The sequence below is a fragment of the Acanthochromis polyacanthus genome, chromosome 19 (assembly GCF_021347895.1).
Source record: "Acanthochromis polyacanthus isolate Apoly-LR-REF ecotype Palm Island chromosome 19, KAUST_Apoly_ChrSc, whole genome shotgun sequence".
NCBI lineage: Eukaryota > Metazoa > Chordata > Actinopteri > Pomacentridae > Acanthochromis > Acanthochromis polyacanthus.
The window spans coordinates 24,374,615-24,388,198 of record NC_067131.1 but is presented as its reverse complement, the minus strand read 5'-3'; the positions used below and the strand labels follow the sequence as shown (position 1 = coordinate 24,388,198).

General features: G+C 41.2%; 1 protein-coding gene across 3 annotated transcripts in view; it reads left to right on the top strand.

Moving 5' to 3' along the window:
• Positions 1–370: 370 nt before the first annotated feature.
• mprip (myosin phosphatase Rho interacting protein) overlaps positions 371–13,584 on the top strand; it is a 52,896-nt gene continuing 39,682 nt past the window's right edge. For 2 of the 3 annotated variants that reach the window (XM_051939116.1, XM_051939117.1), the window contains exons 1-3: positions 371–1,390; positions 6,759–6,836; positions 7,120–7,185. In XM_051939116.1, coding sequence (XP_051795076.1) covers positions 1,268–1,390; positions 6,759–6,836; positions 7,120–7,185 — 267 coding nt within the window. In that variant the 5' untranslated portion in view covers positions 371–1,267. The remainder of the gene's footprint in view (positions 1,391–6,758; positions 6,837–7,119; positions 7,186–13,584) is intronic. The other variant, XM_051939118.1, reaches the window with a different exon arrangement.

The following is a 13,584-nucleotide window of genomic DNA, read 5'->3' as shown; positions in this document are numbered from 1 at the left end:
CACCAGGACAAATTTAAATTGCAGCAGCAACAGCAGCAAGATTTTTTGTGCTGCAATAAACACATATATTATCGTAATTATATTTACAATATGTACAAGGTCCAAGATGCAGCAGTGCAAAATTGCTGTGCAAATTTTGTTCTATCATTATTTAAAGTAAATACCAATTTGCTTTGTTATTACGTTTATTAATATACTTAATCATTACTCAATCATTTTTTCAGGATTATTTTCAAATGAGTGTTCACTTTTTTATTTCAGTTGAATTAAATTGCTTTACAAACTCGTATGGGTGTTTCGGTGGAGCATTAAAACTTGTCAATGACCGTGTACTCTCTGTGGATGGCGACACTGAGCAGTTATCGCGAGATCCCACAGAATTCCAGGGTCTTGTGCTCAGTCTGCGCTCCCCCTCGCTCCGTGGGGAAAGAAGAAAATAAACCTATTGCTGCTAACCAGGCTAGTTATGGAACCAAATCCTAAATACTCCTTGTGCCATCTGTGACTGGCTAAGAGGTGCTTGCCCTGCACACGGCGTTTCTTCCCGGGAGAAAAGCACCTGAAGCGTTTGTATTTTCGGACCGACTCTTCTGTAAAAGTCAAGTTGAAGACGCCAGTCAGGAGAGGATTTCATTAGCTAGCCTATCTGCGTGCTAGCTAACTAGGCTAACCGTAGCCTAGCAAAGGAGCACTGGATGAACTTCGCATGGAGTGGCTGCTGCGAATGGGATAGTAGCCTGCTGTCTGCCTGCAAGCTTTCTTTTAAACTGGGTTCTTCACATGGGAGTCTGTTGTTACTTCATGGACACTATCGACCTGGAGCTTGAAGGCGATAACTGTTTGCAAATGTTGTTTTTGTGACTTGCGCCATCACATTATTGATCGGGAAATCCACTCGCGAGCTAACAGGATATTAGCCATCTTCTCGCCACTCCGCTTTGTGGTTGCAGGCCATGGACTGAAAAGCATTCATCACTGGCTGAGTGATGAGAAGGCAGGCTTGATGGCAGCTAATTATTTATTGGGAGGCAGCAATTGGATACAGTTAAAGAGACAAAACATGCGTTTGCTTTGAACGTTGTCCCCGAACAATTAAACTAATGTTTGATCTTTTTTCTTTTTTACTTGAAAATGCATCGGAGTGCTGGAGCTTTTACGAAGTTGGGATAAAGGAGACGCACAACGTAACAGCGGGATTACAACTCCATTGCTGATAAAGGTCCTCCAGATAAATTACTCCAGAGAGTTTTAAAAGAGGTGAAATATAATGTCTTCCGTTAAAGAAAACCCTTGTAGGAAATTTCAGGCGAACTTTTTCAACAAAAGTAAATGTCAGAACTGCTTCAAACCACGGGAGCTTCATCTATTGACTGACCAGGATTTGACCCAGGTGAGCAAAATACTGCCAATACAAAAATATATTCCCATAGTGTAAATACTTTTGGTTGACTACCAGCTGAAATAATCCTCTCCAAGACCTACTGTAGCTGTCAAACTTCAGAAAATGAAAAATTATTGTTGCCTGCAAGCTGTCACCAGCTGATCAAGCCTTTGAAACTCTAGAATGACAGCTACGTCCTTGTAACTTTCCTACTATATCTGCAATATTTTAAACTGATCAAAGCTGGACACGGGTATCGAGGTTGAGTTGTACTGATGAGCAGGCTGTCATTGAATATATGTGATGCAACAGTCCAGTTACAGCCCTGCTGGAGGTATGGTTGGGCCTGACTGTTTATTTTAGCTGAGTCTGAGGTCATCTATGGTTTCTTCACTTCCTCTTTGCACTTTATAACTATTTTCATGAAACAGACTGGTGAAAGTTGAGTCCTTCAAATCAGAATTGCTACATTTACTGCCCAGCATTGTGACTGACTGTGTAACCTTCAGGTGTTTATCTATAGTTGTTTGTTTTGACTGTGTTTTTCTCTGTCAGACTAGTGAATAATATGTGGAGGTTAACGGGAACCTTAGTGAAGACCTGTCAACATGACTGGAACAATGATGAAGTGAAGCTCCATTCAGTGATGTTCATGTCATGAGCAAGTTTTTGAGTCTCTCTTTCTGTCTCTCAGATCATTAGTTTAGTCTGTTGTATCCTGTAATTGATCCCAGACGATGAGGCCCAGATGGGCCCTTGAACGCGGTTTAAGAGCCAAGCAGCAACGTCAGCATCCTCTTGTGCTCTGTGAGTGTGTGGGGGCACACATTTGCTTTCTTTCTCAAAAGTGTGTTTGGCTTTCTGTGCTGAGTTTGGTGTAGGTTAACCCTTCAGACACTTAAGTCACAATAGATAGGTTATGTTTACCTCACTTCTTCTAATCTCCCTGTGACCTGGCCCATGCTCTTTCCCACAGCCTGTGTAATGACACACAGAACCATAGAGGCTTACTACTCTGGTCTTCAAGAAACATATGCCATCAGTCCTCGCTCATCACTGCTGTCCCAGTCACCCACAGGGCGTTTGAAAATGTCTCCAATCTGTCAGCTTTCCAGTTTGCTGGGAGCTCAGTTGCACAAGTGGGTTTTGTAAGGATTCTATCTGGGCAGTTCTCAAACCAGTTAGGGCCACGCACCAGGCCATTACTGACCTAAAGTTGTATTATGTAACACCACGTAAACGGTGTTAAACTTCTGAGCCTTGTTCAGCAGGTCCAAGATGAAGGTTAGGATTTGTAAAATTGTTCTAGTGTTAAACTGATGCAGGCTGACTGAGGAGATGAACTCAATAACCCAGTGAAAGGGAAAGCTCCAGTAAAGCTGTGTAATGCTGTTAAATCACCATGAATAGGTGATTTAGCTGAGTGAATGTAAGTCCTAAATTAAATGCAAGTTATTCAGAGCTTAAAAGGGGGGCTAGAGATTGAAAATTCAACTTTGAAACAGATAGCCCACATTGAAAAGTTATGCAAAGAGAAGAAAGCTGAATGTCTGAAGGACAGTGTCCAATATAAACAATCTCTCTGTTCAACAGGACTAGAATAAAAGGTGGGCTGGGGGAGGGGCTGGTCTGGGAGCCGGAGTGAATTCTTTTATTACAGTCAGTTTGCTCCAAAAGAAGTTTTTTGGGTTTTTTTTTTTGTCCCCACAAGTTCTCAGTCTGTTGTCACGGTTTTCACCAGGTCACATAAATAATTTGTCCTCACAGTGTGGAGATGGTGGTCAGGCCTGCCGTTGACTCCCCATTGGAGAGAAGTGATCACACTATCTGGGAGAGGTGGTGGGAGGCAAGACAGTGATGGAGGATTCAGGCAGGCTGAAGTTTACACATATGTGGGAGAGACGGAGAAAGACAGGCGGGGATGTGATAGGACTTAAGGAGTGGGAGCAGGAGTCAGAGGAAGTGTGGGGTTGGGAAATCAGAATAGAGTTTCCTTGAGACTGCTGCTCAACATCCCACTATTTGAGGTTAAGAGCAGGCCTATAGCTTTAACACGTACCAAATGTTCCAGCGCAGTTACTGACTGAAGGCTGTACCTAATGCCTAATAGGCCACAGTTCATACTTATGTTTTTTCACAACCAACACAATTTTTTTTTTCTGTGTGAAGGATTACTGTTGTGATGATAGGATGATGGTCACAGCGGTCCACTGGTGTCACACCCAGCTGCGTTTGTTTTTGTCACCCACAAGCTTGGATAGTGAAAACAGCACCCTGACTAGAATTAACCTGCTCTTTGGAGTTCCCGTTAGAACTAACACTGGTTTTGGCCTTTGGTCCACTCTAAAGATGGTGTTTTCCTCTTTGAAAAACACAGCTCATAAAAATGCTGGGTTGAATAAACAGATCTGTGCTGTCACTGCAAGAGCTTTCCACAGGGAATAGCAACATTTTCAGAAACAGTTCCCCTACCTGCATTTCATATAGAAAAAACAAAAAGCTTCTGGGAGAGGGTTTTACCTCAGAGGCAAATGTTCTCAGGGGTTAGTGCATTCTGAAGATTCAGCAACTTGAGGTGGGGTTTACGTTTCCAAACATCGATTGTAGATAAAGGTTTTCTGCAGCATTGTTGTACACCTACAATATCTTTTTAAAAAACCTCTTTTTGCTTGTAATTTGTGGCTATCTGTCTAAGTTTTATAAATTTTACGATCAGTGATGAGCTCTGAGATACGCGTTTTTTTGCTGCGAAGTGTGACATACAGAGGGTTTTATTTGTTGTTTGTTTATTTTTGGATGTAATCTTCTTGGGTTTTTGACTCTGCTGTTAGGGAATGCTGGAGAGCTGGAAGAACTTTTAATCCTAGGAAAGTTGCTGGATGTTTTTGATAAATCAGAGTTTCTGATTCTTTTGATGGAGAATAATATTGTAATTTTCAGGCTGGAGAAACTTGTAGGGACTTTTTTGAAGGCACTGACATCATTTTGCCGGTGGAGGAGCGCTTCTGTGTGGTTAAGAAGCCAACATTCTGTCATCTGCCTCAGTGATTACTCATTTTGCTTGTCACTTAAACCCATCACACAATACTGCGGAGTCAATGATATAATTATGTTTATGCTGCCAAGTGCTGGCACAATTATGAAACTGACTCAAGGTCTGCCCAGGGATTACTTTTTGCCTGTGTGAGACAGCAGTTATGAGCTTTAATTACCTGTGAATAGTTTTGCAGCCATCTAGCAGCAGTTAAAGAGAGAAAATATACTCGGTGCAAAAATAATTAGAAATTTACCTGCATTTCCAGTCCCAAGCAATTGACGTCTGTGTTTGATTCATTAAAATCTTTTGACATTACAGCGCAACACTGGGCTGATGTATGAGTGACCTTTATTGCGGAGTATGGGGTTGTTGCACTTCAGCACCATTACTTTTAACACGCATTATTTTGGACTTGCCAAAGAAACCACAGACAGCCCAAACTGACCAATCACTGTTTTTGTGTTCTCCACCTAGTTTTCCCATAACAATTGTAGCCTCAGCAGGTATTGTCTTTTTTTTGGCACAGTATGCCAGTTAAACCATAGACTAAATGCTTAGCATCAATGCTTAACCCTAAACCTTAACACACAACTATAAATTAGTGTTTATAGTTTCCATATCTGTGTGGCGCTAAGGGTCTGCATGACATGAATTTCATCATCTACTACATATATATGAATATTTTCATCTGTGTTGACTCAATTTATTCTAAACAAATTCCTGTGCTGATCTGTGTCTGTCACATGGTCAAACAATTTCAGAGTGCCACACTGAAAGTGTCTTCTTGTCTAAAAATGTGCACCATTATCCCTAAGTTTAAGCTATGCTATGTCAGCCCCTCTTGTGATTTCAATTGAGGGCAAACAACACATCTTAAGGACTTCTCTTCTTTTCATCACATGTCTACAAGATAGGGCTTTAGTGCTTCCTATTCGTTGTCTATGTAAGCAATCATGCAATGCATTCTGGTAGCATCGTATTGCATTTTGAGAGATGGGATGGCATGTTGCCCACTTCTCATCTGTATGAAAGTGAGGTTTAGATTACTTTATATAAATAAAGGTTGTCTGGCTGCCACTCAATGCCTCTGAAAACTCCCAAAAAGCTTTTAAACAATTCGTTGCTGATCTAAGATGACAGCTATTGCATTACTTATATCTTGCCTCAAATGTTTTCAGATGAAAATTTTGCTAAACTGTTTAAATGTAAGTAAAAGTTTCCAATACCAGCTGCTATGTTGGTCCAGTTTGACATCCAAGATCTCCTCATTCATTTCAATCAGACCGCTGCCTTTTAAAAGCAAGTGTCTCTTACAGATCAACAGCTTTAGTCTGATTGTGACCTGGGATGACAGTCTCTGGGAAAAAGGGAAGCACACCTCCAGATTGAAGGGGTGGTTGTGGGGTGTTCAGAGCAGAGGGAGTTTGTGTGTTTTTCTAAGTGTGTCTGTGCTTTTCCTTGTCCTTTTTAAAACAGCTGGTCGCTGTTTACACCCATTTTCCAAATGGTTGTCCCTCTGCACTGTCCTGCTCTCAAGCTGCATGACGGCAGGACACAAGTGACATCATTTATCATCCTTTGTCATATTCTCAGACTGCTTTGATTTATCAGCCGCATAGCATGGTGCCCATGCAACATAACCTTTTAATGGGTTCAGCTCATCAAAACTGCCTTCATAGGCACGTCCATGCATGCTCAACCAGGCATGTATAGATTTATGGGGGGCATGCAGTGACATGGAGCAGTAGCAGAATCAGTATTGGAATAGCAGACTAATAATTGGATCCTTTTACCTTCCAGCAGAGACATTTCAGGTTGGATTTGTGGATGTGGTTGGGGAGGAAGTGCTGGTATGGGAGCTGCTTGCTAATGGTGAACACTTGAAGCAGAAAGATTGTCAGTGTTAATGGAGAGCAAAGAGCAGTCGTTTTAAAGAGCCTGCCTGCTTCCCAATGAGAGCAGGTTCTGTGTTTATATGTTCAGAAATCCAGAAGTTAAATCTTGAGTGTCTGAGTCTAGATGTATTTGCAGTGTTTTTGACTATGCAGGCAGTCAGTTTGTCTTACTGATTTCAGCTGCTGTAGGGAAACGGATAAAAAGAGGCATTGAAGCATGTCACCAACTGTGGTTGATTACACCAAAAGGCTCACAAACTGGTTGTGTGTGGCTGCAAAATGCCCTGTGAAAACAGAGGCAACATCTGGATCGCAAAAGGCCTCGCTCTCTTATATTTACACCATATCTCCCTACTTCCCATCCCCCTCAGCTCACGCGCTTCCACTTTTAATGATTAGCTAAATTGCAGTTTTTCCCCTCCTCTCCCCCTCTTTTCTTTTACAGGCTAAACCTATTTATGGTGGATGGCTATGTTTGGCCCCTGAGGGAACTGACTTTGACAATCCTATGCAGAGGTCCCGGGTAAGAGAATGCATTATGATCTCGTATATTTGTTCAGTAAGATGGTTGTACAATCACGCTGTATGTACATATATATGCAGATACTTACCAGATATTTGTTAAATGTAAGTAGGAATACTGAACAAGCTGTCTCTGCAGCTTCTTCTGAAATTAGGAAAAGTGAGGCTAAATGCCAATGTCTGTTTTAATGTTATTGAGGAAGCAATGTGTCTATGCTTTTGTAACCCACAGAAGCCTCTGCATTGGTTCAAAATTGATTCTAGTGACATGTTTCTTTTGACAGAAATGGCAACGGAGATTCTTTGTGCTGTACGAACATGGCTGTCTGCGCTTTGCTCTGGATGAATCGGTGAGTACTGCAAGTTGTCTACTGTTGCCACCCTCTCTCCTCTCATTTCATAGAAGCCAGTCTGACCTGGACTTTAACTCTGTTCATTCTCAAAGTTGCTTCAAGTTCGCACTGGTTTTGTGTTGTTGGGGTGCATGGTTTCTTCTCATCACTGATGGTCCAGCAGTGCCAGGTTTGCATTCTTAAGCACAAAGCATTTGCAAGTCTGGAAAAATGTTAAAAAGCATTGAACATAGAATCTTTTCTTTACCTTTTACTCTAATTTCTAGTTCTACAATGTTTTTTGTATGTGATTGCTGGCTGTTGGGAGACACTTGGACATCACAAACAAAAATGGGTTCGCTGTGACAGTGGATAGTCCTGCAGGAGGCTGTGCAATTCAGTATAAAGTTTCACTCTGCACCATCACGCCTTTAGACACTGTCACTACTGCAGACTGCAGTGGCATGGAAGCTCATTGTCTCTTAATAAGTGTTGCCTTAAATTACATTCAATGGACCAATCATTTTCAGTTGGTCAATGAATCTATTTATTATTTGCAACTTTTCTGTGTTAAGCTTGCATGTGGTGTTATCAGTCTTCAACAGGCAATGTACCTCAGCACTTTGGGGAGTAGTCATGTAAAGCTCCATGGGTACTGTTAATTGGCTTCTCTCCCTTGATGGAGCATATCTTAGAATAATTGCTCATCTTCCTGGATTATAGTCTAGTGTGATGTTTGTATAGATGCTATCTTGACAGCTGAGGATTCATTGAGGATCAGAGTCATAACATTGCTTTCAAAGTCCACCAACTATAGCTCACCTCCTAGTTCCATGGATTAAATGTCTTTGGTGCAGATTGTGGATATTGTATGCAGCCTGTAGGCACTTTATATGGTTTGTTTGTGCTTAGGAGCACGTGTGGTTTTACTACTAGCACTATAAACATGCGGTATAGGCTTAATGAAATTTGTGTGTCGCCTACATTTTCAGTTTGGAACATTCTCTCATAGGGTACTGCCAATGTTTGCCTCTGCAGTGCAGAATTAAATTAGTGTTGGTAGATATATATATAGAGTGTTCTAAGATCTGCCTGGGAATGTGATGAGGATGCAAAACATGACGGTTGACGAACGCTAAGGCTACAAAGTCAGTGGTGCTAAAAATGTGCTACTTCACCAAAAACTTTCCACGCAATTCATAGATGGGTAAAGGGAGCATAGTAATGCTACAGAATGAAAATGATTTCACTTAAGATATGTCAAACACATTGATACAACTGATGGCACCTTCAGGGCCTGTTGGCCTAGAGGAATGAAAAGTTGAGTATTGGACAGCACAGCAAAAGGCTCTGAGAACTACAGAGAGGACCAGTGTGGGAAGTCACCTCTGCCCACTGTAAGCCTGTGTTTGTGGTGGTACTGTGTCGCCAGGGGAATGTGACACGGGTGACCAAACCCATACCGGCTGATCAGGCTAGAGATTAGGCTGCTTGTGTGTAAACACGGGGGCCCACACACTGCCAGTCAGCCTACCAGAAACACACAGACTCTGACTTTTCCATGTGGTGCAAAGAAATGCAGCTCACACTGCACAATAGTTTTTTAACTAGTAGTTGAAACTCTACTTTATGTCTTTCTGGTTTATAAGAAACAGACTCTTGGAGCAGTTGTGTCCCTGTAACTGAGTAGAACAGAGAGGGGAAAGCAGATGAGCTGACTTTACAATAGCCTGACTGTGCCTCTGTGTACAAGCCAGGCGTTTGAAGTCACATTTGGTGAATCTCTTTGTGTTGCCAGTGATGACAATGGGAGGAAACTTGGTGTGTTTGCGAGAGTGCGTGTGCACGTTTCCACTGTGTAATGTCTTTCCAGTGACACCCAGGCTGGTGTGCAGTTGTGTTTTCCTTTCATTGTAACAGTGATTCCAAAGCTGTCTGCCTCATTGTCCTTTGGTCTTTTCATCTGCTCCACAAGGCAGGAAAAGTGGGTCAGGGAAATGGATGCTTTGTGCTATAGACCCTGAGGATAGGAACTCTCCAAAACCTCGGAGCTGATAACAACACATTAATGGTCCTGATCTCATCAAGCTCATCGTTGTTTACCCAGTGGCTCGAGCCACCAGTGGAAGGCAGATGAGATATGTTGAGATCAGAGTTGAGGTTTACATTCACATATCCCATCTCCTCTCATGTGGCTGTAATATAGCAGAGTGATTTACACAAGCCACACCCACCCACTCTTTGTCTTATTACTCTTTTGATCACATTATCTCCACTTACATTGCTGCCCATCAACAGACCAGCCCTGCAAAGCCTCATGACAGGGGGGTTCATGCTGAATAGTGCATGTACAAAAACATTGCCATTTTCAACTCTGTGATGTTTCAACAGGGTTCAAGACCAGCCTCCATGTTCATTTTTGTTGCTGACTAAAAGTAAAACAATTCTTTTGAATATGATTGTGCTCCTCATCCATCTAATATGTTCAAGATGTCAGACAAAAAATACCAGACGTGGAGTGAAATGTTTTTTCCCTTCAAGGCTAATCGTAACATTGTACTCAACATGGTGATATGTAGCAGAAAGAGCTCCAGCTCTCAGATGAGGTGGCCATATTTCGGCTGTAGTTGTATTTTCCAACATCTAGCACAAATGGAAAAAATGCCCAGACATTTTTAATTTTGTTTTCATGTTGTGAGATGTTCGTTTTCTCTTAAAAACATTTGTCCTCATTGCCCTCTCAGGCCTACAGTTTTTCTCTCTGGCTTTAAAGGAATAGTTTATTTGTTTTTCAACTTTCTTGCTCTTTGTTAGGTAAGGGGATTGATGCCGCTTTCATATTTAGAGTAAAGCTGTAATGATTAATCAATTAAGTTGTAATCAATTAAACATTGTTTTGATGATCAGTTAATCGGTTTGAGTAATTTTGTACGAAAAAAGACAAAATACTCCAAGCTTGTAGCCTCCTAAATCTACATATTTTCTAAATTCTTTCCTCCTCTGTGACAGTAAACACAATATCTTTAAGTTGTGGACCAACTTCTTACCAATGTGCACATGTATAAAGTCTATGACAGACTTCGATGTAAAGATGGCTGAGAAATCAGCACTCTCAAGGAGGAATTAACCAGTAGACGTCATGTTGTTCTAATCCTCTACCTTAGGATAACCAGGTTTCTCATTTACATGAGAGTTATGAATTCAGCTTCCTGGAAAAAACAAACTGTCCTATGGTTTCCTAAAGTTTCTGTCAGGTCATTAATCAAACCACAAAAAACTCATCTCTGTGAGCGTTACATTTTTACAAGTTTTATCCATGACTGTAATTCCTTTCTGCCTTAAATGGCTGATACATAGCTTCCTGGTTAGTGACGTTTGTTATGTATGAAAAGTCTGAATCTGTTTTTTTGAGACCGTCATTAGCACTCTGCAGCTTTAAGGTGCAAATGCTCAGTTGTGATGATGGCTAATTAGTTCACTCATTATGTGTCTTCAAACATATAAAAACACCATATGGACACGATAGCAAGATAAAGCACGTGATTTTCTCAGAGGGTCTTTAGGTGCATGTAAGCGTACTGTATTTGTGTGGATAGCTCAGCCACAGACTGGCTGGATAAAAACCCTCATCCTAAACTGAAAACATAAAGCAGTGGGAGAACAGATGTGTTTTTACCACATGTTCATCTTTGCCTCAGCTTGTTCAGCAAAAGAGAAACTTTATATTTTCTTTGTATTTACTTTATCTACAGTGACACCACCTCTATAGCACATGCTTTCACTCACAGCTCTCCACAGAAGATATTATACAACTAAGTAGTGCTTCCCATAGTTGGTGAATTGACCTTTTTATTTGAAAAAATAGTGGAGTTTCCCTTTAGGAGCATTCAGCATAAACGAGGACTACACCACTGGCAGCAACAACAGTTCAGTTATTTTCTATCAGTCTCACTGTTTGTTGTTCGGAAGATAGTTGTATTTTACTGTGATTTGCACTTTGATTGCCAATGTGATTAATCAAAGTATGCTGATAGCCTTATCTTGAGCCCTAGACATTTAGCTAATATGGATAATAGGTCAATTATTTGAGTAATAACATTACAGTTGTTACACATTCTGGCAAGGTCATGTTAATCTCTTTTTGCTTTCTCTGTGTGTTTACTCAGTCTACGATCAGGGCGTGTATACTTAAACAAATATACAGCTCCCAGTCACTTCATTGCACTTTGAGGCCATAAAGTGGATGAAGGAAGAATTTGTCCCCTATTGATGCTCTTAAAATCTGAATACACTCATCCAACAAGGTCCAGGAAGCCATGACATCGTCTACTATTTTTCCCCTGGTAGACAGCAGTCTATCTGAAGCAATAGCCTCTTAAAGCTGAACTATTTTCACCATGAAAAGAGGGAAAGATGCTCTCCAGTCTAAAGCAGCATTCCTCCTCCAGTGCCCTTATTTGGTGAACTGCCGTGTGCTCGGAGGCCCGGGACCACAGAGAGCAAGAGAAAGGGAGCGCTAGCCCCTAAAAACCACAGAGGAAATGTCAGATATGCCCCAGACCCAGACATTCCTCACACACGGCCTGCCTCAGCAAGCACCCAGGTCTGCTGATGCTGGCGATCATAATGCTTCAGATAGCTGAACGGCAATAGTTTAGCACGTACATCACTCTTACATGAGATGAAGACTGGAAATGGGTCCAAAGTGAGATGGATAGTTGAGGAGAAAGAGATTTTTTTTTTTCCCAGAAGAATGGAAATTGAGTTAGACCACCCTGAAAGTTTTGAGGTTAAAAGGTCAATGACCATAAGAACACTCTGAGGTAGGGGTCAGTTGGAGACCGCTTAGATCCAGAACTGCTTCTGTTCTACATCTTGTTTTAGAAGGCAGTTCTGTCACTCATACTTTAGTCAGAACAGCTCACTGTAGCACATCTCTGTTTTGGACTGAGTTGGAGCCTGTCTGTTATGTTTTGATGGAGGGGACTGTGTCAAGGAACATGTACCATATTAAACAGCAGTCTCCTCTCCAGATCCTGCTGTGGTGGACTTGCCTTCGGCTCGGCCTGTAAAAGCCTCCTTGGTGGATTTATCATTTATGGAGTGGGTGTACTCCACTTAATTCTAAAGCTGGCCCAGTTATTTCTTCATGCTGTTTTTACAGGTTTTTTTTGGGGAACATTTACTGTTGGGCCTGGGCTATAATAAAAAATAAAGATTTTAGCATGGGACAATTACCTTATAGACACATCCCTGTTTTTTTTAGTATAAAGCATTTTAATTGTCAGTCTCTTGTGGGTTGTATTGTTTTAGTGTAGTTTTCGCTTAATGTAGCCTCTTGTGTCATGTCAGCCAGGGATCTCAAGAGGAGTCTGTGAGAAAGTCACTGCTTTTAATAATATCCCATAGCAAAGCTAAAATTAGTCAGCACCATGGAAGGCAGACACAATTGAAGGATATGGAATTGGACCAGTTGTGTAGAAATCAAACCCAGGACAATTCATTTGCGTTTCAATGGTAGCCTTGGCAGATACATCTCCTTTGTTTTGGTGCCAGTAGCAGAGGGCAGTTTCTAGGGAACAAGTTGCTTTTATGCTGTCAGCCTCAGGATCAGCTGGACTCCGGTAATCCAGGCTCCACCTAACAGCAGCAAATAACACAGAGAAGCACCTTCAGCCACAGTGAGCATAATCCTCTTTTCTGCGCGATATTGATCAAACACCAATCCGTTTATGAGAGCAAATCAAGTTGAATATGTTTTCATTTCTTTAAGTTACCTTTGCTGCAGACAGTAAAAGGAATTATGATGTTGAGGTCTTAGGTTGATAAAAGATTTTATAATCGGAATATTGGCTGCATCCTTGGAATGGACAGCAGGAAGGCTATGCTTCAGTCTTACAGTCTCTTTCCACTGCAAAGAATTTTCAAGATGGCAGGAACAATTTCAGGAACCATGGACAGAAGTTAGAGCATATCAAAACTTCCCTGCTCTTGAAGTAATACTAGTCAGTAGCAGTGAATTGTAATAGTAGGGTAGATTTCATGGTACATCACAGTACTTAATAATTAGTCATTTATCATATCAAACAGCAGAGTGAAGTGAAAAATCCATTAATCAAAATTTCACAGTTATGAATTGAGTTGCAGATTAATTTTCTGTCTATCAGCTAATGTATTACACACAATGCTGAAGCTCTAAATTTGCACGATGGAAATGCAAAGGATGTACACAAAGCGACTTAAGTTCTTGGTCAGTTTCCTGTGTTAATTTTCCCATGGTTCCTGGAACTATTCAGTTAGAAAATAGTTACGAGTGGAAATAGATTTTCTTCTTAAAGCCTTGCATGGATGCTGCCTTTCTCATTTTAGCATCTATCACTACAGTCATTAATGTGGCACAAGTTTTACCACTCAGTA